General features: G+C 54.6%; 1 protein-coding gene across 1 annotated transcript in view; it reads left to right on the top strand.

The window, feature by feature from the left end:
* Nucleotides 1–553: 553 nt before the first annotated feature.
* Nucleotides 554–25,228, top strand: part of CFAP65 (cilia and flagella associated protein 65) — a 34,763-nt gene continuing 10,088 nt past the window's right edge. The window contains exons 1-19 of the mRNA XM_037524070.2: nucleotides 554–739; nucleotides 3,855–4,015; nucleotides 5,832–6,016; nucleotides 8,574–8,676; nucleotides 9,210–9,376; nucleotides 9,561–9,760; nucleotides 10,066–10,211; nucleotides 10,653–10,875; nucleotides 11,233–11,498; nucleotides 11,853–12,053; nucleotides 12,256–12,615; nucleotides 14,086–14,223; nucleotides 15,562–15,807; nucleotides 16,354–16,578; nucleotides 17,385–17,543; nucleotides 17,777–17,927; nucleotides 18,354–18,482; nucleotides 19,529–19,742; nucleotides 20,313–20,441. Coding sequence (XP_037379967.1) covers nucleotides 3,863–4,015; nucleotides 5,832–6,016; nucleotides 8,574–8,676; nucleotides 9,210–9,376; nucleotides 9,561–9,760; nucleotides 10,066–10,211; nucleotides 10,653–10,875; nucleotides 11,233–11,498; nucleotides 11,853–12,053; nucleotides 12,256–12,615; nucleotides 14,086–14,223; nucleotides 15,562–15,807; nucleotides 16,354–16,578; nucleotides 17,385–17,543; nucleotides 17,777–17,927; nucleotides 18,354–18,482; nucleotides 19,529–19,742; nucleotides 20,313–20,441 — 3,395 coding nt within the window. The 5' untranslated portion in view covers nucleotides 554–739; nucleotides 3,855–3,862. The remainder of the gene's footprint in view (nucleotides 740–3,854; nucleotides 4,016–5,831; nucleotides 6,017–8,573; nucleotides 8,677–9,209; nucleotides 9,377–9,560; nucleotides 9,761–10,065; nucleotides 10,212–10,652; nucleotides 10,876–11,232; nucleotides 11,499–11,852; nucleotides 12,054–12,255; nucleotides 12,616–14,085; nucleotides 14,224–15,561; nucleotides 15,808–16,353; nucleotides 16,579–17,384; nucleotides 17,544–17,776; nucleotides 17,928–18,353; nucleotides 18,483–19,528; nucleotides 19,743–20,312; nucleotides 20,442–25,228) is intronic.

Below are 25,228 nucleotides of genomic sequence, written 5' to 3'. Positions count from 1 at the left end.
TAACAATACTGTCTTCTTACATTCATCTTCAGATCTCTTCCCAAAAGTCAGCTTTGTGCCAGGCGGGTGAAAATGCCAAGGACACCTTCTCTCCCATCAACAAAAGGAATATTTGCAAAGCGCCGCGCAAATAAGGAATAACTACGGACTGCTTTTAGGTTAATAACCGGAATCACGGAATGAAGTTCCGGTTGAAATTCTGACTGAGTCACCCACGCACGTCAGGAAACAGGAACGACCCCCAGTCGGGTGACGGGTACATTCACTCGCTTCCTGTGAAATTGGTCTTCAATTAAGGTCACGATTGCCGGTCGTCAAGACAACGAGGGGACTGACTCTACATCCCGTGCTGCGACTAGTAGAAACCCAGTTACTACTAGAAGGGAAAGCTAGAGAATCAAAAAGGAGGCAGGAGTAAAGTTCAGCAGCGCTTTCGCCTTTCTATGGCATGACTCACTCCGGCCGCCGTCGTTGCCTGGGGAAACCAGGACAAGCGGCGTCCTGAGCGTCCCGTATCTATGGAGACGCCAACATGGCGGCGGCGTGACTTCTGAGCGTTGGTCTTTCGGGTCCTGGGAGCGGCGCGCGCGACGGGCGACGGTGTCTGTCCCTGGAGACCGCTTCTTCCCGGAAGTGGCTAGGGGTCCCCTCCGTGTTCTTCAGAGAGCCCCCCAGGAGCGCATCTGGGGTGAGAGCAACCAGACTGGGGATTCCGAAGAGAAAGGAGGAATAGCTCTAAGTATGTTTTGTCCTTTCGTTTAACCTGTTTTTTCTCCCTCGACTCACACGACAACCCGCCACTGTTCCTACTGGTCATCTTAGGAATTTTTAGGAGGGAAATTAGGCAAATTAAGGAAACTGATGGTATATTTTTTAAAATCCTCGAGATTAGAAAATTGGAGTTTAAAATACCACTTTCTTTGCCTAATGTCTTCACAATGATTGCAAATGTGCGAGATTTTGGAAGAGTATTGCATGCTAGTGTGGAAGTTATGTTTGTTAATTACAGTAACATAGGTTCGTCTAGGGTTTTTAAAAAAAACATTTTTCTTGCTTCACATCTTCTAAGAAATAGTCAAACTAACCCTCACTTTCTAGAGGGAGAGACCAAGGCTCAGGATCTGGAGAGACAGCCGTCTCAAGCGAATCTGAGCAGGTGTTGGGGCTCAGTTTTCTTTGCTCACTCCTCTAAGCCCTGACACCTGTTCTGAACCAGCTTTCTACTTCATTGTCTCATCTCTTCTGTACACTTGCTGAGATGTTTCATGTGTTGATTGGAGACTTTTTCAGAACCTGGAAGCGGGGGCATTCGTGATTCAGGCCAGGACTAGAAAGTCATCCAGTAGCAGAAAAGTAATGGGACTCTTCTCCCTGTCTTCTCAGAAGCTTGCATTTCTTTGAGTCCATCTGAACATTCACTTCACAGTTGAAGGGAGGTGCTTTGCCTGTCTGCACTCAGTAAATGTTTTGTGAATGAATCCGTGAGTCTAAGACAGCCTTCCTCCACCTTTGGAAGCTGTTGCCAATTAGGAAAACTGAATCAAAGAATCTTTTGCTCTGGGTGGGTGGGGGGAAGGGATGAGAGATTCTGATGGAAGTGTGTAAATTTCTTAAGGGTGATCATAAAGTTATTTACTACATTGTCATGCTGTACTAAAGAACTAAATCTCAAATGTGAAAAGAGGTCATTTCAGGCCAAAGAAAAGACCTGCTGTAAGGGCTAAAATACATGTGAAAGCCTTATAACACTACTTGGCACATGATAAGTTCTCAGTAAACATCAGTAAAAGTTCTTATTATTTTTATTTTTTTAAGATTTATTTATTTATGCATACAAGAGCTGGGGTACAGGCCAGAGGTGCGGGGAGGGGGGGTGGAGAGGATTCACTAGAGACAGAGTGGGGAACAGAACAGGCAGACTGACTGAAATACACTGCTGAGGGGAGCAGCAGGCGAGGCAGGAGAGGTCTGCTGCACCATGTGGGTAACTCCCTGGCGGGCTGGGGATCAAACTCATGCTGTAGAGGCTGCAGATAGTTTTACACGCTGTGTTTAACCCCTTGCGCCACAAGGGAGGCCCTCTTATTCTTTTTAATATTTTTATTTGAAAAGATAGGGATACTAATCATCTGAAAAATATGTTCAAAGGGCCTCCCCTGGTGGCGCAGCAGTTGAGCGCTGGTCTGCGAAGCTGCCCGCAGCCTCTGCAGCACCAGTTCGATCCCCGGCCACCGGCGAGGGTCCCACATGGCCCGACAGACTTCTCCTGCCGCACCCGCTGCTCGCCTCAGCAGTGTATTTCGTCAGTCTGCCTGTTCTGCTCCCCGCTCTGGCTCTGGTGAATTCTCTCACCCTGCCGCGCTTCCGACTGTACCCGGTGCTTGTATGAATAAATGAATAAATCTTTAAAAAATTATTATTAAAAATATGTTCAAAAAGGGCATTATTACATTACTAATATGGTAGGCACGGGCAGGGGTGGCGTGGGAGGCATGTGACAAAATAAGCCTGTGAAGCAGGAAGGGTTTTGTGATGATGGAACCACAGCCAGTTTGGGGCCCTTGTGTGTTCTCTAGAAAAGGGCCAAGGACTCTTCTGAGCATGTGGTGAAAGCTGTGGACATTCTCCCTGGAAAAGCACACGTCCATATACGTGACATTTTGCATAAAATTTGCCTATCTTATTTGCTTATATATTTGCATATAATTTCCAGCTGCAGTCTATCCATGGAGCCCTCTGCTCTAGAGGTTGAGTTATTTTCCTTGGATTGAGTCATTATTTCAATGGGTGCTTACTGTAAACCCTAGTGTGTACTCATAGAGGAGACCCAGGAGACCAAGAACACTCCAGTTTCACTTGCCTCTTTCTTGCCCCTTATTCTCTCATTCAGAGAAAAGAAGTAGAGTATAAAAGCCAGATAAAGGGCCTCCCTGGTGGTGCAAGGGGTTAAGACGCAGCCTATGAAGCTATCCGCAGCCACTGCAGCATGAGTTTGACCCCTGGCCAGGGAGCTACGCACATGGTGCAGCAGACCTCTCCTGTCTCGCCCGCTGCTTCCCTCAGCAGTGTATTTCATTCAGTCTGTCTGTTCTGCTCCCCACTTTGTCTCTGGTGAAGTCTCTCACCCCCCACACTGCTGGCCTGTACCCCAGTTCTTGGATGCATAAATAAATAAATCTTTTTTTAAAAAAAAGCCAGATAGGCCTCCCCGGTGGCGCAGCGGTTGAGCGCTGGGTTGCGAAGCTGCCCGCAGTCTCTGCAGCGCCGGTTCGATCCCCGGCTGCTCCCCGGCCACCAAAGGAGGGTCCCACATGGCGCGCAGACCTCTCCTGCCGCCCACTGCTCCCCTCAGCAGTGTGCTTCAGTCCTTCTGCCTGCTCTGCTCCCCGTTCTGGCTCTGGTGAATGCTCTCACCCTCCCGCACTTCTGACTGTACCCAGTGCTTGTATGTATAAATAAATAAATAAATCTTTAAAAAAAAAAAAAAGCCAGATAAAGGTAATGCATGTGCTTCAGTAACACTCCTGGGGTTTGCTGAGAAATGCCATGTGTGGCCATGGAGGCTGGGGATGCGTGGGGCTTAGCCCCATGTCACTCTCCCCAGGGAATGGTGAGCCTCTAGGCTTGCAGGAAAACCCCGAATCTTGTATTCAGGCTCGTTTCTCTTGGTGCCATCCATCACTAGAGCTGGGATCAACCACTTCATGATAATGATGGCCATGCAAGTCTACTCCATGGACTCCAGAGAAAGCTTTTTCCATGTCCCGCCTGTCTTCCCTCTGGCCTCTTCCCAGTTCCAAACTGGCAGGAGCTCCTCACTTGACCAGAGTGCTCCCCTTGGAATTGTGTTTCAGGTGCCTTGATGCTCAGCCAGACCTCCCCGAGCCCCAGCACGAGGCCACAGGACAGCGGGGACTACACCATGAACTCTGGGTCATGCCTGAGTGCCAGCACCATGGCCATCCCCACCATCACCAGCAGCAGTGTCTGCAGTAGCAGCAACACCAGTGCACTGGTGAGGACACGTCGGGGTGGGTGGAGCAGGGTGCAGCAGGGTGCAGCAGGCCTGGGAGGGGGGTGAGTGGCAGAGCTGACGGGCATTAGGACTCTGAGGGGCCTGACTCCATATCCTTGTCTAAAATCCAGCACTAGACCCTGCACAGGTTGAGCGCCCAGCTGAGCAAGTGGTGGTGGAAGCTCTCGGGGGTGGGGGGGCAGGAGGAGCGAGCCGGAAGTGATAGACTAGCCTGCAGAAAGCAGCTGTGGTCTTCACCCAAAGGACTTTGTGTCTGACCGATATATGGGCGTTGTTTACTCTGCTATTCCCGGGGTTCTCGCTACGTGGTATCACAGGGGCGGGGGAAGTGGTCGTCCAGGGGTGGGTTGTGTGGTGGGTTGTGTGTGTCTGTTGTGTGTGGTTGTTTCATGTCTCCTTAGAAGAGGTGATGGTTGCAGGTGCCTCCCTGCCCCCCACCAGGGACCAGGGGTCTCCTCACCCCTCCATGTGTGGGTTATTCCAGGCCCATTGACCCTCAGATTCACTCACTGCCCTTTCCCGCTCAGAGCAGGAGAAAGGGGGGAGCCAGGGTACTCCTCCTCCCCACTCTCCACCTTGAATAGCACCCCCATCAGCTCCAGTTCCCACCAGACAGGCCTCTGGGCTCTGCGAACCCCACTGCCATCCCCTAACCTGGATGTGGTAGCTGATCCCTAACCTCAATGTTGCTAACTTCTGGCTGACTTCACCATTTCCTGGATGTGCATTAAATTCCTTCTAAACACCCAGAGGGGCTTCTGTTTTCCTGGTTGGACGCTGACTGAGGCACCAACTTAAAGTGAATCCCTCGCTCACCCATGGCACCTGTCTTTGTGGGCAAGTCAGGAAAGAAAATACTATATGGGCTCTCAGGCACTCTCTGTGGATGCTGAACTGAGAGTGCAGCTGCAGGAGAGAAGGGAGCTGCCGCTCTCATCCTCTATTGTCCTCCTGGCACCGTGCAGAAGAGCAGGCCAGCAAATATTTGTGGACTGGATGATGATATCCTCGTATTATGTAATGACATAAAAGCAATCTTGAAGATGAAGTAGAATGGCAGTGAGTCGTGTGTTCATGGCAATGGCCATGGCAGGAAGTGGCACCTGGTCCATCCACCTTGCCACCCCAGGGGTTGAGGGTTGAGGATGGACCCTCAGAAGGATTTTCCATCATCCAGGGAAGCCAGGCACATGGTACTGGTAGTGTCATCTGGCAGGAGCAATTTTTGGAGTGACCCCCAAGTCAGGACATGGGGTGGGGGTGAGTCACGGGGCACACTAGCTCTTTCCTTAGCTCCAGCAGCCAGGTGAGGGATGGAAGAGGAGCTGTAGAGTATTCCTGTAGGGTGGAAAGGTGCCTGGCATGGACGGCTTCAGTAAGGAGAGGCTTCTGAGAAGGGGTGGGATGATGAGGAAGCGGTGGAGGAGCCCCTGAGAGAAGAGATGTCTGATGGTGTGTGGGGAACAGAGCAGGCTGGCCGGCTAGCTAACACTGTTCTTGAGAGCAAATCCGAAAAGAAAATACTATATGTGGGGGGGTTGGAATGGCCACATGGGGTGGCCCAGGGGAGACTTCTGGGGCAGGGATGAAGGGAACCTAGTTGCAAAAGCATTCCATGACTTTGGAAGAGGTGATTTCTGACCCTAGGGCCTATCAGCTCCCCACCCTCTCACTCCAGACTTCTCCCAGGGATGAGGGAGGTGGATTCATTATGTTCTGGACCTTTTATCTGAGCCGTTGAGTCCTATCATGCTAATGTATCATTCCCCCCCCCTTCTTCCTGCCAACCGAACAGCCTACCAGCCCCATGGACACTCAAGTATGCTTCCCGAAGAGGCAGGAGAAAGTGAAGAAGAAGGTTGTCTGGGGCATTGAGGTGGCCGAGGAGCTGCAGTGGAAAGGCTGGGAGCTCGGGAAGGAGATCACTAAGAACCTGGTTCTAAAAAATCTATCCTTTAAAACCCAGAAGATGAAGTACAGGTACCAGCCAGCATGAGGTCAGAGACCCAGCCCCCAGGCCCCAGACCCCCAAAGCAGACACTTTAAAAAGGCAAAACAAAATCAGAAGCATGTATAAAACGTGTAGTTGAGCCACTTACCAAAAGTGGATCCCACTGACCAGGGAAACAATGGAATAAGTGTCTGAAGCTCACCTTCCCCTATTTGGTGTCCCTCTCCTCATAGAGCACCTTCCGGACCCTTGAAGTTAACCTCTTTCATGATAATGATCCTTGCTTTTTACAAATGGATTTACCACTTATGTTTGCATCCTAAATGATAGTTTAGTTTCACCTTCTTACAAGATCTGTATAGATGGAATAATGTGGTGTACTTTTAAAAAACAGTTTTTAGGGCCTCCCCCGGTGGCACAGCGGTTGAGCGCTGGGTTGCGAAGCTGCCCGCGGCCTCTGCGGCGCCGGTTCCATCCCCGGCTGCTCCCCGGCCACCAGAGGAGGGTCCCACATGGCGCGCAGACCTCTCCTGCCGCCCGCTGCTCCCCTCAGCAGTGTACTTCGGTCCTTCTGCCTGCTCTGCTCCCCGCTCTGGCTCTGGTGAATTCTCTCACCCTCCCACGCTTCTGACTGTTCCCAGTGCTTGTATAGATAATAAATAAATCTTAAAAAAAAAAAAACAGTTTTTAAAAATTATTTATTTATGCATACTAGAACTGGGGTACAGGTCAGAGGTGCATGGGGTTGGGGGTGAGAGGATTCACCAGAGACAGCGTGGGATGCAGAATAGGCAGATTGATTGAAATACACTGCTGAGGGGAGCAGCGGGTGTGACAAGAGAGGTCTACTGTGCCAGGTGTGTAGCTCCCTGGCTGTCTGGGAATCGAACTCCTGCTGCAGAGGCTGCGGAGAGCTTCACAGTGCTGTGCTTAACCCCTTGCACCACCAAGGAGGCCCAATGTGGTGTACTTTTATTACACTTTCATTTTGCCCAATTATATTAGCAAGACTCATTCACCTGCCACTATAGTTGATCCTTTTTTATTTCAGTATAATATCCCAAGGTGGGCCTGTTTCATAATGTGTTCATCTGTTCTTCTGTTGAGGGACACTAGATGTTTCTATTTGGGACTGTTACCTCCATTTGCGTATACGTCCCTGGTTGCATGAGAATGAGAATTTTTCCAGGGTAGATAAGATTTATTTATTTATTTATACAAGCATTGCGTACAGTCAGAAGCGCAGGAGGGCACAAGAATTCACCAGAGCCAGAGCGGGGAGCAGAGCAGGCAGAAGGACCGAAGTACACTGCTGAGGGGAGCAGCGGGCGGCAGGAGAGGTCTGCGCGCCATGTGGGACCCTCCCCCAGAGGCCGGGGAGCAGCCGGGGATCAACCGGTGCTGCAGAGGCTGCGGGCAGCTTCGCACCCCAGTGCTCAACCGCTGCGCCACCGGGGAGGCCCATGTTATGGTTTTGACTTTGTTGCTTATGATATTTTTTTAAGTAGTTTCATTTTCTGCTTGTTTCTAGTTTCTTAGAAAAGCATTTTTATGTGGTTGCTTTGTGTGTGACTTTGTCATATTCAAAACCTTAGTAAACCCTCTTATCAGTTCTCATAATTTATTTGTTAATTCTTCTTTCCATCTACACACTCATCTTTTATATGGAAATGGTATTTTTCTTCCTTCTTTCCAATTTTAATATCTTTTCTTTCTTTGTTTTTCCTTAGTGTATGTTGAATAGAAAAGTGTTGAACATAGTGGTTTTAGAAGTCATCCTTTTTTTGGTTATGATCTCAAAGTAAAAGATTTCACTGTTTCACCATTAATTTGGATGTTGTGTGTAGTTTTTTTTAAGATTTATTTTATTTATTTATACATACAAGAGCTGGGGTGTAGGCCAGAGGTGCAGGGGAGTGGGGCATGAAAGGATTCACCAGAGACAGAGTAGGGAGCAGAACAGGCAGATCCACTGAAATACACTGCTGAGGGGAGCAGCGGGCCAGCCAGGAGAGGTCTGCTGCACCATGTGGGTCACCTCCCTGGCCAGCCAGGGAATCAAACTAGTACTGCAGTGGCTGGTGATAGCTTGGTAGTGCTGTGTTTAACCCCTGCACCACCAGGGAGGCCCCTTATTAATGTTCTTAAAGTCTGCAGTATCTATAGTTATCCAACCCTGGAACTCTACAGCTCTGCCAAGGTCTGTGCTTGGAAAGGCACCCCTGACACCCTTGTTCTCAGCCTTGGTTTCCCCCAGCTGAGTGCTTAGGGGTTTGGTTAAATCAGGGCAGCCTCCCTACCCCCACCCCCAGGGACTACCACAGACTTCACTGATACAAATGCTACTTCCTCACCCCTGTGTCTCTCTGATGCTTTGCCATCCTGCGGAGATGGTGGCAAGAACAGTAAGATGAGGGAGACAAGACCTCTTGTGACAACTCCCACGGGCTCATTCCCAGGGTCTTTTCTTCTATGTCCCAGGGACTCACGCCCCCTCAGTTTTCCAGGGTTTTCCTAATCTTTCTGCCTCTTCTAGTTTTCTAAGCCCTGATCCTTAGGTGCTTCCCCCCTGGCTCTCACCTGCAGGCCCCCCAAGAGCAAGTTCTTCTTCACAATCATTCCTCAGCCCATCTTCCTGAGCCCAGGCATAACCTTCACCCTCCCCATCATCTTCCGGCCTTTGGAGGAGGTAAGGCCCACCATGGCGAGTGGAGGGCAGGGAGGGACACAGGAACAGGAACCCCTGGACAAGATCAGGTCAGAGCAGCAAGGAATTACACGCTACCCGATACACACCCTACCAGCTGCTGCCAAAACTCCAGCTTGGGAAATCCTGGAGAGACACAGGCCCTATCTCATTGGACAGAGGGGCGTTCCCAACTGAATGCTGGGGGGCAAAGGCTGTGCTACTGTTTTTGCTATTTCCTGACCTCTTCCTGCTCTCAAAATGCCTCCCCCGAAACAAATACTTTGTTCGCTATAATAGAGGCCCCAAAGCTCTGAGACCAAGGTAATGTTGGTGGGCAGATAACTGACCTGCTCCTCTGAGACTGAACTAGCAGGCCAGGGCCCAGACCAGGCCTCAGTGGTTGTGTTGGGGGTGCGGCCAAGGACTGGGCTGGGATGTGGCCCCCAGTACCAGCTAGGAGCCACTGATCAGTGATGGCTTCTACCTCTCTCCCTACCCCCTCCCCACCCCCTCTCCACCCTACTTCTCTGCAGAAGGAGTACCTGGACCAGTTGTGGTTTGAGAAAGAAGAGGGAGTGTTCAGTGTGCACCTGCGGGCCACCCTGCCCTGTCACATGCTGATCTGCCCGCTGTCCCTGCAGTTGCCCATGTGTGCCGTGGGGGACATGGTCGAAGCCTGGTTCTGCCTGGACAATGTGGGGTGAGGGGGATAGTTGAGAATTCTGAGGAAGGCACCTGGGAGAGGAGAGACTGGCATGTCTGTTGGGGAGGGGGTAATGGGGATATAAAGAGGGCGGCCCAGGGTCCCCACCTTTCTAAGGAGAGCCCGTGGTCAGAATGAGCACAGTGACTCTGACCTGCCCCTGTCCCTCGCCCTCCCCCAGGGACTTGACCTCCTGCTACAACTGGGAGTTCCCCAACCCATTCCAGATGCTGCCCACCACGGGGCTGCTGGAGCCAGGCCAGTCCTCTCGCATCAAGGTGACCTTCCAGCCCCTGATGGCTATCATCTACGAAGTTCAGGCCTCATGCTGGTATGGGGAGAGGGGCCAGCAGAAGTGCAGCATCCAGCTGCAGGCTGTGGGTGAGCCCCACCTCTCACTTGTCCCCGGCTCCCACCTGCTGTACGCCCCTGGCTCTCAAAGCTACATGTGCTCTCCCAAGCTTGCTCCCTGACTTGGCCCCCATGGCACATGCACCAGCTTCCCCCCCCACCACCCTTGCCAGCCCCACTGGCTGTACCTTTTCTGTGCCTTCCTTGGTGTCACAGACCAGTTTTTCCCTGGGGGCACCTGCCTATTTCAAAGGACGGTTCAGCTGGGTCTTTTGAGCTTCTAAGGGCAAAGCCCTGGTGAGCTTCTCCCCAAGATGCCCCCATCTTTGCCCCAGGCAAGTGTGCACAGCTGCTGGTGAGCATAAGGCAGAAGTGCCCAGGAGACCAGGATGTGGAGGGCTTCCAGAAAGTGCTGCACTTCGGCTCTGTTGCTGTGGGCTGCACCGCTGAGAGGCAGATCAAGCTGTATAATCCATCAGTGGTAGGCACCCTGTGTACTTGGGGGGAGTGGGGGCAGGATTTGGGGATCACTGAGCCGGGAACTCCTAAAACCCACCCCTTTACAGATGGCCCTCCTTTTCCTTTGGTCCCAAGCCTCACCTAACCCATGTCTGTTGAAACATACATGTGTCCCTTTCTCCTCTCTTCTGGGGGCTAGGGTATCCCCTGTTTCCCCAAAGAGCAACCATATGACCATCCTGACCTCAGGACCAGAGCTGGCCCTTTGGGAAGAGAAGGTTCCTTCAGAGCAGCCCCAGTTCAGGGCACACGTTTTGTCTTGGCCTCTTCTTTCCTCCTGGTAGGGGTTGCCTCACCCACAATCAAAGCTAATAAGTGGGGCACACTCTGGGCACTAGCTGCCCTTACCCCCTTGGGCTGGGTCCCTCTAACTTACCCTCTCCTGCCCCACCTGGCCTCACAGGTGAGCGCCCCCTTCAGGATCGAAGTGGCCCAAGACATGTTGGTCAAAGACTCGGCCTTCTCATGCCCCAAGGTGCAGGGCGTCGTGCCCCCAGGAGGGAAGAAATGCGTGTCTGTGTTCTTCCACCCCAGGACTTTGGACATCAGAACTATGGGCTACTTCTCCATCATTCCCTCTGGCTGCGCCACCCAAACCCTGCTCAAAGTTGTTGGTTTCTGTAGAGGTACTGGCAACTGCAGGAGGCTGCACTACCCCGGGACAGGAGCAGGACCCACTCTTACTTAGGACTGGGAAATGCACCTTGCCTTAGGCCACCTCCTTGCCCTTCTGCCTGGGTGTCTGCTGCCCCCTGGTGGGCTCACTGAGAAATCAGGGACACCTGGAGATCCTGTTCACCTTGGTGACCTCCAAGTTCTGCTCAGGCTCCTGGGGCTCTGGCATTTCCAGCCTAGTTTTCCATCTCTACGCCGCGCCTCCTCCCATGAATGGGACCCTTTCTGAGACATCCTCAGGGAGGCTGATAACCCCAGCTCCACCCTGGGGACAGCCCACTCAGAGGGACCCCATCTCCTATGCCCAGGTCCCGCCGTGTCCCTGCAGCACGACTGCATTGACTTCACTCGGGTCACCCTTGGGGAGTGCTCGGAGCAGCCCCTGTGGATTGAGAACAAGTCAGACTGCACGGCCCGCTTTCAGTTTGCCATTGACTGCCAGGAGAGCGCGTTTAGCATCAGACCCGCCTTCGGGACCCTGGTGGGCAAAACCCGCATGACCCTGCACTGTGCTTTCCAGCCCACTCACCCTATCATCTATTTCCGAAGGGTGGCCTGTCTTGTCCACCACCAGGTAAGCAGTGGGAGGAGGTAAGGAGGGGCTCCCTGGGAGCTGAAGGGGTGAAACTGTGCTTGGGGCTCCCTCCCCTGCATCTGGCACTTCTGGGGCTGTCTGCTGCATCGACTCCTCCAGGGCCCGGGTCTGGCCAGGGTCTGAACCTGTGGGCATGCCAGCCTCACCCTGAGTGCAGCCAGGCTGGGGGCTCCCTGCCACTGTCTCTGATGGGCTGGGGAGAGGGACGATTGGGAGCTTCCCCCACTCAGCATGTGCTCCCTGAGCACTCACAGGCAGAGCACCCTGCCCGGCTGGGCCTGGGCCCGGGTGCTGAGTGGGAGCTGAACTCTGGCCTCCTGCACAATACTGTAGGACCCGATGTTCCTGGACCTGATGGGGACCTGCCACTCAGACAGCACCAAGCCGGCCATCCTGAGACCTCAGCACGTCGCTTGGTACCGCACGCACCTGGTGCGGGGCCTGACGCTCTACCCCCCTGACATCCTGGGCATCATGCTGAAGGAAAAAAAGCTGGAGCAGGATAAGAATGGGGCCCTCATGATCCCCCTTGAGGTACAGAGCACCCCGTTGGCCCCCTGGGGGGCCAGGCTACTCACCCCAGGTTCATGCCCCCTTCTCTAGCAAATTCTTGGGGAGTCCCCTTCCCCCAGAGCCCTGCGGGCACCGTTAGTGACTGTGTGGAGCTCTTCCAGAAAGGACAGCAGCAGAAGGAATGGCGGCTGAGTCCCTGCCCATCCATCTCTCCCCCATGCAGGATCCGGAGGACACGCCAGCTCCGAAGTATCCCCACGTCCCCCCCATGACCGAGTACTTCTTTGACGGCACCAGCGATGTGGCCGTGTTTCCCCCGCCTGTTAGCATAGAGCCCACTGAGGTGGATTTTGGTGCCTGCCCCCCGCCTGAGGACCCCAACCCCGTCCCCCTGTGCCTGATGAACCACACCAAGGGCAAGATCACCGTGGTCTGGACGCACAGGTCTGACTGCCCCTTTTGGGTGACTCCAGAAACCTGTGTCGTGCCCCCACTCAAGTCCATGTCCATGCGCCTGCATTTCCACCCGCCTCATCCCAACGGCTTCTACTCCGCAGAGCTGGAAGCCTTCGCTCTCTATAAGGTGTGTGCACGCACATGAGATGGGGAAGGCAGAGCCTGACTACTGGGTGGGCTGGCGGAGGTGACGGAGGGGTGCTGTATGGTCCAGCCTCCCTGCCAGGCTCTGCTCCCTCCTTCCTTTACCTCCTTGGCTGGACGGTGAACCTACTGGTTGCCCCAGGCTTGCCCATATGTAGCTTCCCACCTCCCACCTCCCACCACCCCTGCTGTGGTTGCCTTGCCTCCTGCTAGTCCTTGAAATAGGACGCGGGGCCTGTAAAGGGGGCGTGGGCAGGCCCCAGTGTTGGGGAATGGGCATCGGTGTGAAGGGGTTGGGGGGCTGGGGCCCAGAGAAGAGTGGGGCCGTGCAGTCAAGATCAGAGCCCCTTGCCAGCTGAGCAAGACCCCTCGTGGCAATCATACCTGGCATTTTCATCTATAAACTTGGGGTCGTAGCCAAACTTTTGAGAAAACTTTCCCAAGACGAGCTTCCAGTTGGCTGTGTTCTAATATCCCGCAGAGGGCGAATGTGGAGGTTTGTAAGAGTAAGGTTGTGGACACCTGGCTTTGCCCAGGTCAGACTTCTAGGCTGCAGGCTCTATCCCTCTGCTCTCTGGCATGGTAACCGCCAGCCACAAGTAGCCACTGAGCCTTTGAAATGCGGGGAGTCTGAAATAAGAAGCGCTGTAGGGCCTCCCCTGGTGGTGCAGCGGTTGAGGGCTGGGCTGTGAAACTGCCCGCAACCTCTGCAGTGCCAGTTCAATCCCCGGCCTCCAGCAAGGGTCCCACATGGTGCTCAGACCTCTCCTGCTGCGCCCACTGCTCCCCTCAGCAGTGTATTTCATCAGTCTGCCTGTTTTGCTCCCTGCTCTGGCTCTGGTGAATTCTCTCACCCTCCCGTGCTTCTGACTGTACCCAGTGCTTGAATAAATAAATCTTTAAAAAAAAAAAAATCAGCAGCATTTAAAAAAAAAGAAAAAGAAGCACTGTAAAGGTCTAAGCACATCCACACACTGGCTTTGGAAGCCTTAGCCCAAAAGGAGTGTAAACTGTCTCACACATCACTTAGATATTGACTATGTTGAAATGATAAGATTTTGATCCTTTGGGGTTAAATAAAATCGATTAAGGTTAATGTCACGTGTTCCTCCTCAGCGGTGTGGCTACTGGGACATTTAAAATCACGGTTGCGGCTGGGGCTGGGTGGTTTGTATCGGCCTCCACGTCTCTAGGCTCTTTCTACAAGGTGCTGGCTGCCTTCACATCCTGCCTGCCCGCCCTTGGGCTGTTGTAGCCACACAGGGTGTGTGTTTGCTGGGTGCTCAGTCGGGACCTGGCGCACAGTAGGAGGGGCTGCATCATAACTGACTGTGGGCACCCTCTTCAGGGAGGCCCTCTGTGCTGTGCCCAGTGTGGGACTCCTACAGCGCAGGGGGCCCCACAGAGTGGGAGACAGGACTAGGAGCTTGTCCACGGGTCCGGCCCCCTGCAGGTCCTGCAGAGCTACAATAACATCGAGGAGGACTGCACAGTGTGCCCGTCCTGGTGCCTGACGCTCCACGCTCGAGGCCACAGCTATTATGCTGCCTTGGAACACCACATCCCCATCTACTCCCTGGACGCCCCCAAGGTGAGCGGGGACCCCAGGGGAGCTTAGCTTCTGCCTTGGCCAGAACATCCCTCTCCTCTCTGATGGTCTCAGAAACACCCCAGCCAGTGACCTCTCTGGCCTTCCCCACCTCCCCACCGCCGGGTCCTGGGGCTCTGGGTCATTGAGGACTCTCCGCCGGGTCACGGAGAGTCTCGGACTTGGACTGCTGGCTCCACCCGAAATACTCCCTGGTTCTAAGACCCTCAGGTTTAAAACTCCAGCTTCTCCATTTGTCTGTGTTTTGTTTACCGAGAAGCTGCTAAGGATCTGACCACCCGCCACGGCCCCTGCCCTCGAGGACCACCATGTCTGCAGGGCGCGCAGAGCGGGCGCCCTGGCCCAGCCCCTTCCTCAGGCCTCATAAATTGTCGCTGGAGTCCTGTCTGCCTCGACCAGCAGGATCACGCTGGCTTCAAAATACAGACCTTGAGCCAGTCCCCCCGGTTCCAGCCCCCCGTCTCCTCCCGTGCCTCTTCTTCCCAGCTTCCATTGCCCTTGCTCATCTTTCCGCCCGTCTTCACTCTCCTCCTCACACTGCTGAAACACCCCACTTTTGGACAAGTGCTTGGGGGCCATCGTGCTCCCCCGACCCAGCTGTATTCCTCCCCAACCCCAAACCTGCACCACCTCCGAGATTCAGCTCAAGGGTGCCCCTCCCCGAAGCCCCTGTGACGGCACCGGCACCGGGCAAAGCAGTCCTACTCCCACCCAGCCCTGCCCCATTCCCTTGGCCAACTCCTCCCCGAGGTCTGTGGCCTTTACCGTCATCCAGTGGATTCTGGACCTGTGTCTCACGCTGCATTACGCATGCGTGCTTATTGCCCCAGCTGACTGGGAACCGGGTCGGCGATGTCAGCCTGGTGGTGTGCAGCCTGCTCAGCCCTCAGCACATGCTGACTGCTCTCCACACACCTAAGGAGTGTTTGGAAGCCAGGGTGCCTGGGGCTTTCTCTTTCTTAAAGTGGAACTCCTTCAGGAGAATCAGTAGATGGGGCTGGCATACCCCTGATCTTCTGGAACCAGGATCTCTGAAAGTAGGTTATCCAAAGCCACCCTAAAAGTGCTAAAACTTCTACTTAACCTGAGGAATGTTTTGGGAGGCCTGAGTTTCCCGGCACCAGCTCCTGTGGCCCCCTCTTCTTTCTGGAAGTCTCTGGAGGACCGAAGTGTTTTTTGGTGCCAGGCTATGGGCTCCCTCCAACCCTGCTCTCAGGGTATTGACTGGAACATGTGAAGGCTTTGTGGGTCCCCACTGAGTCCACATAATGTGGGCCTGGATCTGAGCGCACTTCTCTCTCCTCTGCTCTTGTGCCCCAGCTGTTTCCTGCAGTGTCCCCGGGTGAACCCTCCTACTGCAGCCTGCTCCTGGTCAACAGGGGCTCCATGTTGCTGACCTTCAACCTGACCCCTCAGAGCAGCTCAGACATCTTCCTACGGCCCAGCTCTGGCCTGTTGGCCCCTGGGGCCCACCAGATCTTCCTCATTTGCACCTACCCCAAGGGCACTGCCTGGAAGCAACACACTTTCTACTTGCAGTTCAATTTTTGTCCCCTGTATCTCAAGGTAGGAGGCAGGGCTGGGAACTGGGCCCTTGGGAGCGTGGCTTCCCTTTTCAAAGCCACGTTCAGAGGTTGGTCTCTAAAGCTCCCTTACAGTGGCACAGAGGCCGCTTCTTCTGCAGGAGGTGGCACAGCAGGGAGAGACTCCTCAGGCACAGCTGTCAACAGCTCTCCCACCCCTCAGGACCCTCCCAGTCCACTTCATGGGGTCTGAGACAGAAAAAGGGGTTCAGAGCTCCAAAAGACAAGCGCGGGCACAGAGTCATATCTGCAGGTGGCAGAGGGGTGTCAGGCCAGGAGTAGGGTCCTGTGTGTGGCCCGTGTGTGGCCCATAACATAATCCATACCTCCTCCCTCAGTCTCTGGGTTCTTTTCCAGAAGAAAAGAAAAGTTACTGCCTACTCTGCCTTTGGCAGAAACTGCCCATTCCCAGGTTGGCAGAACTGCCCTCTCCAAGGGGAAAAGGGACCCCTCTGTGCCTTCTTTGACATTTGGGAGAACCAGGGCTAGGGGATAATGTCCAGGCCTGCCCCCCACTCTCTGGCCTCAGGAGGTGAGCATGCAGAGCCGGGAGGAGCCACTGCAGCTGAAGCTGGACACCAGTAAAAACATCTTCTTCAAGCCCACCTGGGTGGGCTGCCCCTCCACCAGCCTCTTCACCTTCAGCAACCCTTCACGTCTGCCCTTGGAGTTCGAGTGGAGGATCTCCCAGCAGTACCGAAAGATGCTGGCCGTCCAGCCCTCCAGGGGGCTCATCCAGCCCAACGAGAGCCTCGTGAGTGCCCGTCCACTGCCAGGGCCTGAGTAGAGGGGGCTTCTGTCCACTGACCCTTCACCGCATCGCTTACTCCTGCTTCTCAAGGGGTGGGCTTACTCTATGCACCGCCTCTTCAATCCATCGCCACCTCCCCAGCCTCAGAAAGAGCTGTGATTGTTACTCTCACCATCACCCCCATTTTACAAAGGAGAATTGTTACTTAGAGGAGAAAAAGCATTTGCTAAGATATGCTGGTGCCCAGGCATGGGTCCTCTCTCCACCCATGATCCCCAGCACTGAGAGCTCAGTAACTAGGACGTGCTTTGGAGCAGCTGGATTTGGGCCCACATGGGTGGCTCTCATTAAGGAGCAAAGAAGGGGACTCCAGAGATCCCAGGTGCAGTTTGGAGGGGGCAGGGGTGTGATCCAAACCAGCAGGGCCCCCTCCCTGTTCTAGAACCTTCTAGACTAGTTGGGGAGACCAAACTTGGGACAGGAGCCACCAGCACACAGTGGTTGTGAGAGCTCAGGGGACCTTGTCGTGAGGCAGGAGCGCATACCCAGCTCCTGCCAAGCAGCCTCGCCAGCAGTATGACCTCAAGCACTGGACTCCACTTCTCTGAGTCTCCATTTCTCATGAGAAAGCAAGGCACTAAAATACCACCTACCTGGGGAGCAGATTGAGGAGCTTAGGGAGGTAACAACAGAGGACATGTGAGGTGCCTGGTTCAAAGGGCCAGCCATGGTTGGCATTGGCGGTGGGACCTCTGGTGGCGGGGGGCTTTCTTGGAGGCCCCCATGCAGGATCATCTCTGTGACCCTAGACACTGACCTGGACCTTCAGCCCTTTGGAGGAGACCAAGTACCTGTTCCACGTGGGGATGTGGGTGTGGGAGGCTGGCCTGCCCCCAAACACCAAGCCCCCCGCTATCACCCACTACATCCTCCGGCTTGTGGGCGTGGGCATCACCAGCAACCTCTCTGTGAGTGGGCAAGCCCTGGCGGCTGGGGGTGGGTGATCGGGGGTCAGGGCAGAGGTGGAAGGGAAGGCACGAGAGTGCCCAACGCCAAGAGGGCAGGGGATGGTTGCCTGCTGGCTCCCTGGCTCCCACCCTGGTCCTGCCCTTCCTTGGGGATTCTCCGAGACCAGGGGTGGGGCCGAGGCCAGGGACCTGGGGGCGCCCCTCCCCCTGGGCTGGCTGACTCTGGCCCATAGGTGCAGGAAAAGGAACTGGACTTTGGGAACATCCTGGTGAACAGCTCTCAGTCCAGGCCTCTGGTGATCCTGAACGAGGGCCACTGCACCCTCCACTACCGCCTGTACCTGGAGCAAAGCAGCCCCGAGCTCGTCCATGGTGACCCCCTTGGTACTCGGCCAGGCTGGGACGGGGCTGGAGAGGTGGGGAGTGAGGGATCTGGCTAAGGCTGCTTAACCAGACCATGGTTCGGAGGTCAGTGAGCAGGCCTGAAAACTCGGTGCTTCCACTGGCTAACTGTGGCGCCGAGCCGGAGGCTGCCCTCCCTGAGCCTGAGCTTCCTCCCTGTGTAATGGTGGCTCCTAAACAGGGCTGCTGAATGGAGCACAGAGCTCGGAGGTGCCAAGGACACAAACAAGAGCGGTCCTGAACTGGGAGGAGGGACGCTTCATTACTGATGATGCAGGGGCTTCTCTCCACTCAGTGGCCTCCTGGCCCACGGGAGGGGTCTGGGAAGGAGCAGGAGAGCCGGGGCCTCCCTGACTTGCACTGAGCGCCTCCTCTGCCCTTGCCCCAATCTGGGTCATCTCTGAACAGCTCTGCAGCTGGACAGGATGGAGGGGAGCATGCCGCCGCGGTCCCAGGACACCATCTCCCTGACGGCCTGTCCCAAGCGCCGGTCCCAGTACTCCTGGACCATCAGCTGCGCGCTCTTCTCCCTCAGAGGTACCTGAGCCTCCAGGGAGGAGCGGGAGGGGTGGGGAGGGCTGTGTGAGTCCTGACGCAGCTAGCAGGGTGGGTGTGCCTTTGGGTGTCCGGTGGGAAGGCCTCACAACCACACGTGTGTGGGGGTGTCCGTGTGCATCTATAACCACACGCGAAGAGTTTAGGCTGCACTGACTCACTGGGCCTCAGCTTCCTCCTCCGTAAAATGGGCTTGTCACCAGCCTGCTCTCAGGTGTCTGGGGAGGCACAGAGAGCGCCTCCAAGTGTGGACTTGAACCAGGCCCTCTGGGCAGGATCCTGGCCCCAGCATTTCTAAGCCCTCTAGTCTTAGCAAGTTGCGTGACCTCCCTGACACTGTTTCCTCATCTGTAAAGCGGTGCACAGGTAAGAACAGGGCATGAAGCGGCGACCCGCTACCACACGGTGGGCCTTGGAACATCTGGGCAGAAGAAAGAAGCCAGCCCCAAAGTCACATAATGTGTCATTCCATTCACATGAAATCTCCAGAACAGGCAAATTCATGGCAACGGAAAGCAGATATGTGGTTGCCAGGGGTGGGGGTGGGAGGTGAATGGGGACAGCTACTTAGTACTGGGTTTCTTTTTGGGGTGATGAAAATGTTCTCAAAGTAGATAGCGATGAGGGTAAACTGTGGTAAACTGCGAATATATGAAAACCATTGAATTGTGGGGTTTCCAGTATATAAGAGGGTTGATTTTTCAGTATGTAAAATTATAGGCATATAATTATATAGTAAGATTATATATATACAATTATATAATAAGTATCTCAACAAAGCTGTTAGTGATCAGTTGGAAATCAAATACCGGTGCACGGTCGAGGCAGTGGGCGTCCGAACACTTAGAACAGGTAGGAAGGGAGCATCGGACAAGAGCGGCCTGTTGCTGGAAAGGCCCCAGAGCCCAGGCACCACCTGCTCCCGACCAGGTCCCATGTGTGCGCCCTGCTCCGGGGGAGCTGGGATGTGAACCTGGGGGAGCTGGGACGTGAGCCCACGCCTGTCTCTCCGCTCCCCTCTCCCCCAGATAACAAGGTTGGCGAGAAGCGGGAGCTGTGTCGTGTCTTCCTGGTGGCCGTGTACCCCTTACTCTCCTTCCTGGATGTCTGCTCCATGGGCAGCGCCGAGGGCATCCCCCGGAAGCAACTGTGGCGCCTCTTTTCCCTGGACATGCTCAACAGCTACCTGAAGCGTGACCCCACCCCCTGGGAGCTCACCTACAGGGTCCCCACTCGGCACAGGTGAGCTGCACCTGGGAGAGGCAGGGCCGTTCTGGGATTGTCCTTGGGGCTTTCTGTATACACACATTGTACCGGGCCCATCCCAAAAGTGGCTCCTTCCCCCAAATCCACACCCTTCCGGGCCTCCCTGATGGCGCAAGGCGTTAAGCACCACACTATGAAGCAATCCGCAGCCTCTGCAGCACGAGTTTGATCCCTGGCCTGCCAGGGAGAAACCCACATGGCGCAGCAGACCTCTCCTGTCACACCCGCTGCTCCCCTCAGCAGTGTATTTCAGTCAGTCTGCCTGTTCTGCTCCCCACTCTCTCTCTGGTGGACCCTCTCACCACCCCCTGCATCTCTGGCCTGTACCCCAGCTTTTGTATGCATAAATAAATAAAACTTTAAAAAAAAAATCCACACCCTGCCCTGGAGGGGCCTAACTAAGAAGGCAGGGGTTAACTCAAGGCCTGAAGTGCAAGCCCACACCACCCACCAGTCCCAATTCTCTGATGAGTGCCCAGCCACCACCCTGCAAGGGCCTGTCCTACCCTCACCCCCTCTCTGAGCCTATTTTCCTCCTCCACGCAGCACAAGCCAGATACCCCCGGTCTTCACCCCTCTGAAGCTCGACTTCAATTTCGGGGCAGCACCACTGAAGGCCCCACCCTCTGTGGTGCTTCTGGGCATGAAGAACAGGGGAGTGGTGCCCTTGGACTGGTATGACGGCCATGGCGGGGGGCGCCTGGGGGACCCAGGAGACAGGTGCTGCCTGGTGTCTGAGAAAAGGGGGGGGCAGGGAGGCCAGGTTGGGCTGGGGTCCCAGCAGGACATAGGGTTAGGGTAGGGTCTGTCACTGGCTCAGACTTATCAGTAGACTTGGAAGTGGGGGGATCACTGGTCCAGGCATCGCCTTTTATAACCCCTCCCCCAAGCCTCATATCCTTTCCTCTAAACAGTCTCCTCGACTGGTTCCTTCTGGTTCCTTCTCAGGTGGGAGGCTAAGGGCTCGCCTAGACCACTAGCTGGCAGAGCCAGGTTCACACCCAGAGGTCCACCCCCAGGCCCCACCTCCAAGTGAGGTTTCTGGCTGCTCCTTGGTGTCAGCCCCTGTGCTCGGCACCCCTGACAGAGTCCCTGCCCAGTGGGGTGGGGCCTGCTAAAGGGAGGTGAAGGTCTGGTGGGGAAGGGCAGGGGGAACCAGTGTTAGGGTGACTGGCCAGCCTCTGAGGGGAGGGGTATGGCTGAGCAGAGTCTTGTGGGGCTGCGGGAAAAGTCAAGACTGGCCCGGAGCAGGCAGCCCTTCCCCAGGCCCCGGATACCTGAGGCTGCCACACCTGGCCCATTCTGTGCTGGGCTTTCCTCCCATCGGGCACTGCCCAGCTCACGTCCAGGGAGCGTCTGGTTTCCATGCCAGGGCTTTTTCTTATTTTTCCCCTGGCCTCCGCCTCCTGCCTTGATTTCCTAGTAAGCTTCCTTTTGATGACTTCCAACCTGGTTTGGCTAGACAGAGGTGAGAGAGAAGTGTCCCCACCTGGGCTGGGCAGGGGAGCGAGAGGCCCGGCCTGGGCATGGCAGCGGGTAGAGGAGAATGAAAGTGTGCGGCAGGGGCGCCTGCCGCCTCAGGAGCTCTGCCAGCGAGAGCTGGGGTGGGATGGAGAGAGGGCTGCCGTGGCGCCCCGCGTGCCCTGGACTGTCCCGTCCCTCCCTGTGGAGGAGGCAGGTGGGGGGGGTCACTCGGGGGCTCCAGTCCAGGAAGGGTGGGGCTGTGATTGTGGGCTCCAGGCTGAGCAAGTGAGGAAGCTTGGCAGGCAGGGCTGCTGGCCTTGTGGGGAAGGCCCAGGGCCTGCCTTGCGTTCTGGATTCGCCATTCACTGGACTCTGAGTGGCGGGGATCCAGGCCCTCCGGGGCTCAGGGGTGGGGGAAGGAAATGTGGCATTGGCCTGAGTCCTGGCGTGGAGGGGTGTTTTGGTGGATTGTGTACGCGTGTGTGTTTGCGTAGGAGCAAGCCAGCTCACACTCTGGGTGGAGAGGGTCCAGGTCCTCCTGGCAACCAAGGCGGGAAGAAACGCCGCACAGAGCTGGCTGAGCTGGGCCCATCCATCAGGAGAGCGTTTGAGGTTCAGGAAGTTGGTCCGTCTGTGCTTCTTCCAGGATTCCGAGCACAGGGAGCCTTCCTGGGAAGGCTCGGCTCTCCTAGGCTTTTTGTGTTGTTGGGTTTCCTCTCAATTTCTTAGAAGGCTATTTTTGAGAATTCTAGCCCACTTCTGCTGAGCTCATAAGAACAAACTGAAGGTTTTATTCCTGCCAAGACCAGTAAGAAACGGGGAGTGTGGACTTGGCCTGGAGGCAGGGGCAGGCAGGAGGGAGTGAGAACCCCAAGTGGGAGGGGAATATAGGAGAAATGGGGAGCCAAACCGCTGCCTCGCTCCCTCCAGCCTTCCCCTTTAATGCCTCTGTTCTTGGCCCAAGGAGAGGGGGGGCCTTGCATTCAAAGGGAGATCCCTTACAGACCTCAGATAGGATGTTAAAGTCATTTGCTCCCTCGCGCACTCATTAAGTCAATGGCCAGACCCGTGCTGGTTTGCTGGGGTGCAGGCTCTGACCAGGCCCTCAGAACAGAGATGTGGAGGAGCCCAGGCCGAGCCTTCCAGGTGCAGCATGGGAGGGACATGGGGGGACATATCATTCAGGCTTCTGGAGAAATCTCCAACTAAGCTGGACCTGGGACCTCCAGAGAAGAGACAGCTGACCGAGAGCCTTCCAGATACAGCGCCTTGGGGGTAGCCAGGTCAGAGGGCCCAGTGTGTCTGGAGCATTGACGGGAAGGAAAGCAAGAACCTGGGATGTGCAGGGCCTGAGGCTTGCAGGGCCTTGCCGTCCTCTTCCTGCAGATTTGGGCTTCTTCCCGGGACATCAGTGGGATGTCGGCGGGGATGGGGACAAAGACACATTGACTTTCGGGACGTGTCACTCTGTTCTGGGGTGGGGGCAGGGGAGAAATGGATGAGCTTTTTGAGGTAGGGTGGGGAGGAGGTGCTGGGGTCCCCAGATGTGGGGCCCACACCCAAACTAGAGAACTGTCGGGGCAAAGAGAGTTGGGATTATTTGGAGAGAGACCAGGTAGATGGTAAGGGAAGTGGAGGCACTGGGACTTCCAGAGGGCACTGCCACAGCAAGATCTCCAGGTCAGCGGTTGGTCAGTATCCCCCAGATAAAATACAAACACCATTTATCTGCCTGAAACAAATCGATTCATACTAGAGTGATGGGAGGAAAGTCAGAAACTCAGGCTTTCTCTTCAGGTCCCTTCTGCCGGGGTGACAGGGTTTGGAGGGTGCTTCCACCCTCAGCACTTACTCATCAGACACACAGATGCGGTTATGGGCTGTTCTCTCTCTCTTTCATATTTTCTCACTGAGGTATTATCGACACATCACATTGGTTTCAGGTTTGATATTTGTATCACGATTCAGCATCTGCGTATGTGGTGAAAGGATAATGGTAACTCCAGGTAACGCCCTTACCGCACATGTTTACAATAAAAGCTTTTCCCTTGTGATGAGGGCAACTTTTAACTGGAGTCTCCATGCCTGCACCACACCCCCCCACCCCGGCTTAGTGATTCCATAACTGGAAATTTGTGCCTTTGGACCCCTGCACCCATTTCGGTCCCCCTCCGCCTCCTACCACCATTGGCAGCCACCAATCCAGTCTCCATATCTGCAAGCTTTGGTTGTTGCTTGTGTTTTTTTTTTTTTTCAAGATTTATTCATTTATGCATATAAGAACTAGGGTGCAGGCCAGAGGCACGGGGCAGGGTGGTGAGAGGATTCACCAGAAACAGAGTAGGGAGCAGAACAGGCAGATCTACTGAAATACACTGCTGAGGGGAGCAGCGGGAGGGACAGGAGAGGTCTGCTGTGCCATGTGGGTAGCTCCCTGGCCAGGAATCAAACTCATGCCGCAGAGGCTGCGGATAGCTTCACAGCGCCGTGTCTTTAACCACTGCGCCATCAGGGAGGCCCCTCTGCTTGTGTTTTAGATTCCACATCGATGTGAGATCGTGCGGTGTTCACCTCTGTGTGACTTGCTTCACTTAGCGTAGCTTCTTCTGCAGTAATGCCGCCACACCACGCCCATCCCTGCCCGCTGGCATCGTCTCAGTAACCATCACTCAGCATTAAGTCAGTGCATCTCCTTCAGGTCAATACACACAGATCTGACTCTGTAATATGAACAGACCTTCAATTATTTTCTTTTTGAGCCACCTTTTAAAAGATTTTATTGCAGTAATGCTATTATAGCAGTATTAAGTTTCAGGCGTACCTCCGTGCAAATCGATGTCTGCGTGACTGTGTTAAGTTCACCAGCAAAGGCCCAGTTCCGTCCCCTACGTGCAGCTCACTCCTTTTACCTGTTTACCCTGCGCTCCCCCCGCATCCACCTCTCCTTCTGGTCACCACTGATTTGGCCTTATAGTCTGAAAATTTGTGGCTGTTCATTGGGTGCATTTGCTTGTTTTCCCTATGTAGCACAGGTGAGTGAAATCACGTGGTATTGGTCTTTCTCTGTCCGACTTAGTTCACTACACATAATCGGTTCATCCATGTTGTTGCAAAAATCCATTTTTTAAATTGCACTAGAGCGTCCCAGTGTGTGTGTAACACCTCTGCACCCCGTCATCTAGCCACGGGCACTTGGACGGCTCCCGGCGATAGTAAACAGTGCTGCGGTGAACATGGGGGGACAGATGTCTCTTCAAATTGCATTTTTTAGGTAAATACCCAGAATTGGGATAACTGGATTGTATGGAAATCTTCAGTTATTAAATCCCTCCCTTATTGGATGGCTTTAGTTGTTTCTATGGTTTTCTTTTTTGCCACTACAAAGAGTTGCAATAACATCCTCTGCGTGCATGCCCGCGTGTGTGTGTGCCTACGTGTGTGTGTGGACGTACATTTACTTCTTCATTTATTTTTTAATTCTCTGTAAAATAGAATTTGAGTTAAAGGGTACATGCGCTTTTTATTCTTGCGGGTGCCTCCTGAATGCCCACAGTACAAGGGGAGGCAGTTCCTTCTCTCCCTCCCTATGCTTGAGGAGGCCTCTAACTCGTGTTCGTGTTTCTGATATGAAAATGTTTGAGCTGCTTTGAGAGAGTGTGGATTTGCACTTCCCCCGAGGCTTTCAGGTGTGTGTTGTCTGTCTTCCCTTTCTGGCTGGTCTCTCTTCATATCCTCTGCCTGTTTGGGGCCAGTTCTGTGCCACCTTGTGAGGTGAAGGGATCTCCTTTTCAGATTGTGACCTTGGACCCCTTGATCACGTGTTTTGCCTATTACTTGGCCACAGTCACGTCAGGTGCGTTCACTCTATGCCCAGCCTTGGGCCTGCTTTGCTGGCGTATCTGTTCTTTGCCCTGTGCCACACTGGCCTGGATACTCTCCAGCTTTGGGGCCCCTAGTTGGTGCTGCTGGCATTCCTGGGTGTCTCAAATAACCCTGAG

The sequence above is a fragment of the Talpa occidentalis genome, unplaced genomic scaffold (genome assembly GCF_014898055.3).
Source record: "Talpa occidentalis isolate TD23 unplaced genomic scaffold, MPIMG_talOcc4v2.1 talOcc4.3, whole genome shotgun sequence".
Taxonomy (NCBI): domain Eukaryota; kingdom Metazoa; phylum Chordata; class Mammalia; order Eulipotyphla; family Talpidae; genus Talpa; species Talpa occidentalis.
The sequence above is the reverse complement of the archived record's forward strand: the minus strand, read 5'-3'. Positions and strand labels throughout refer to the sequence as shown.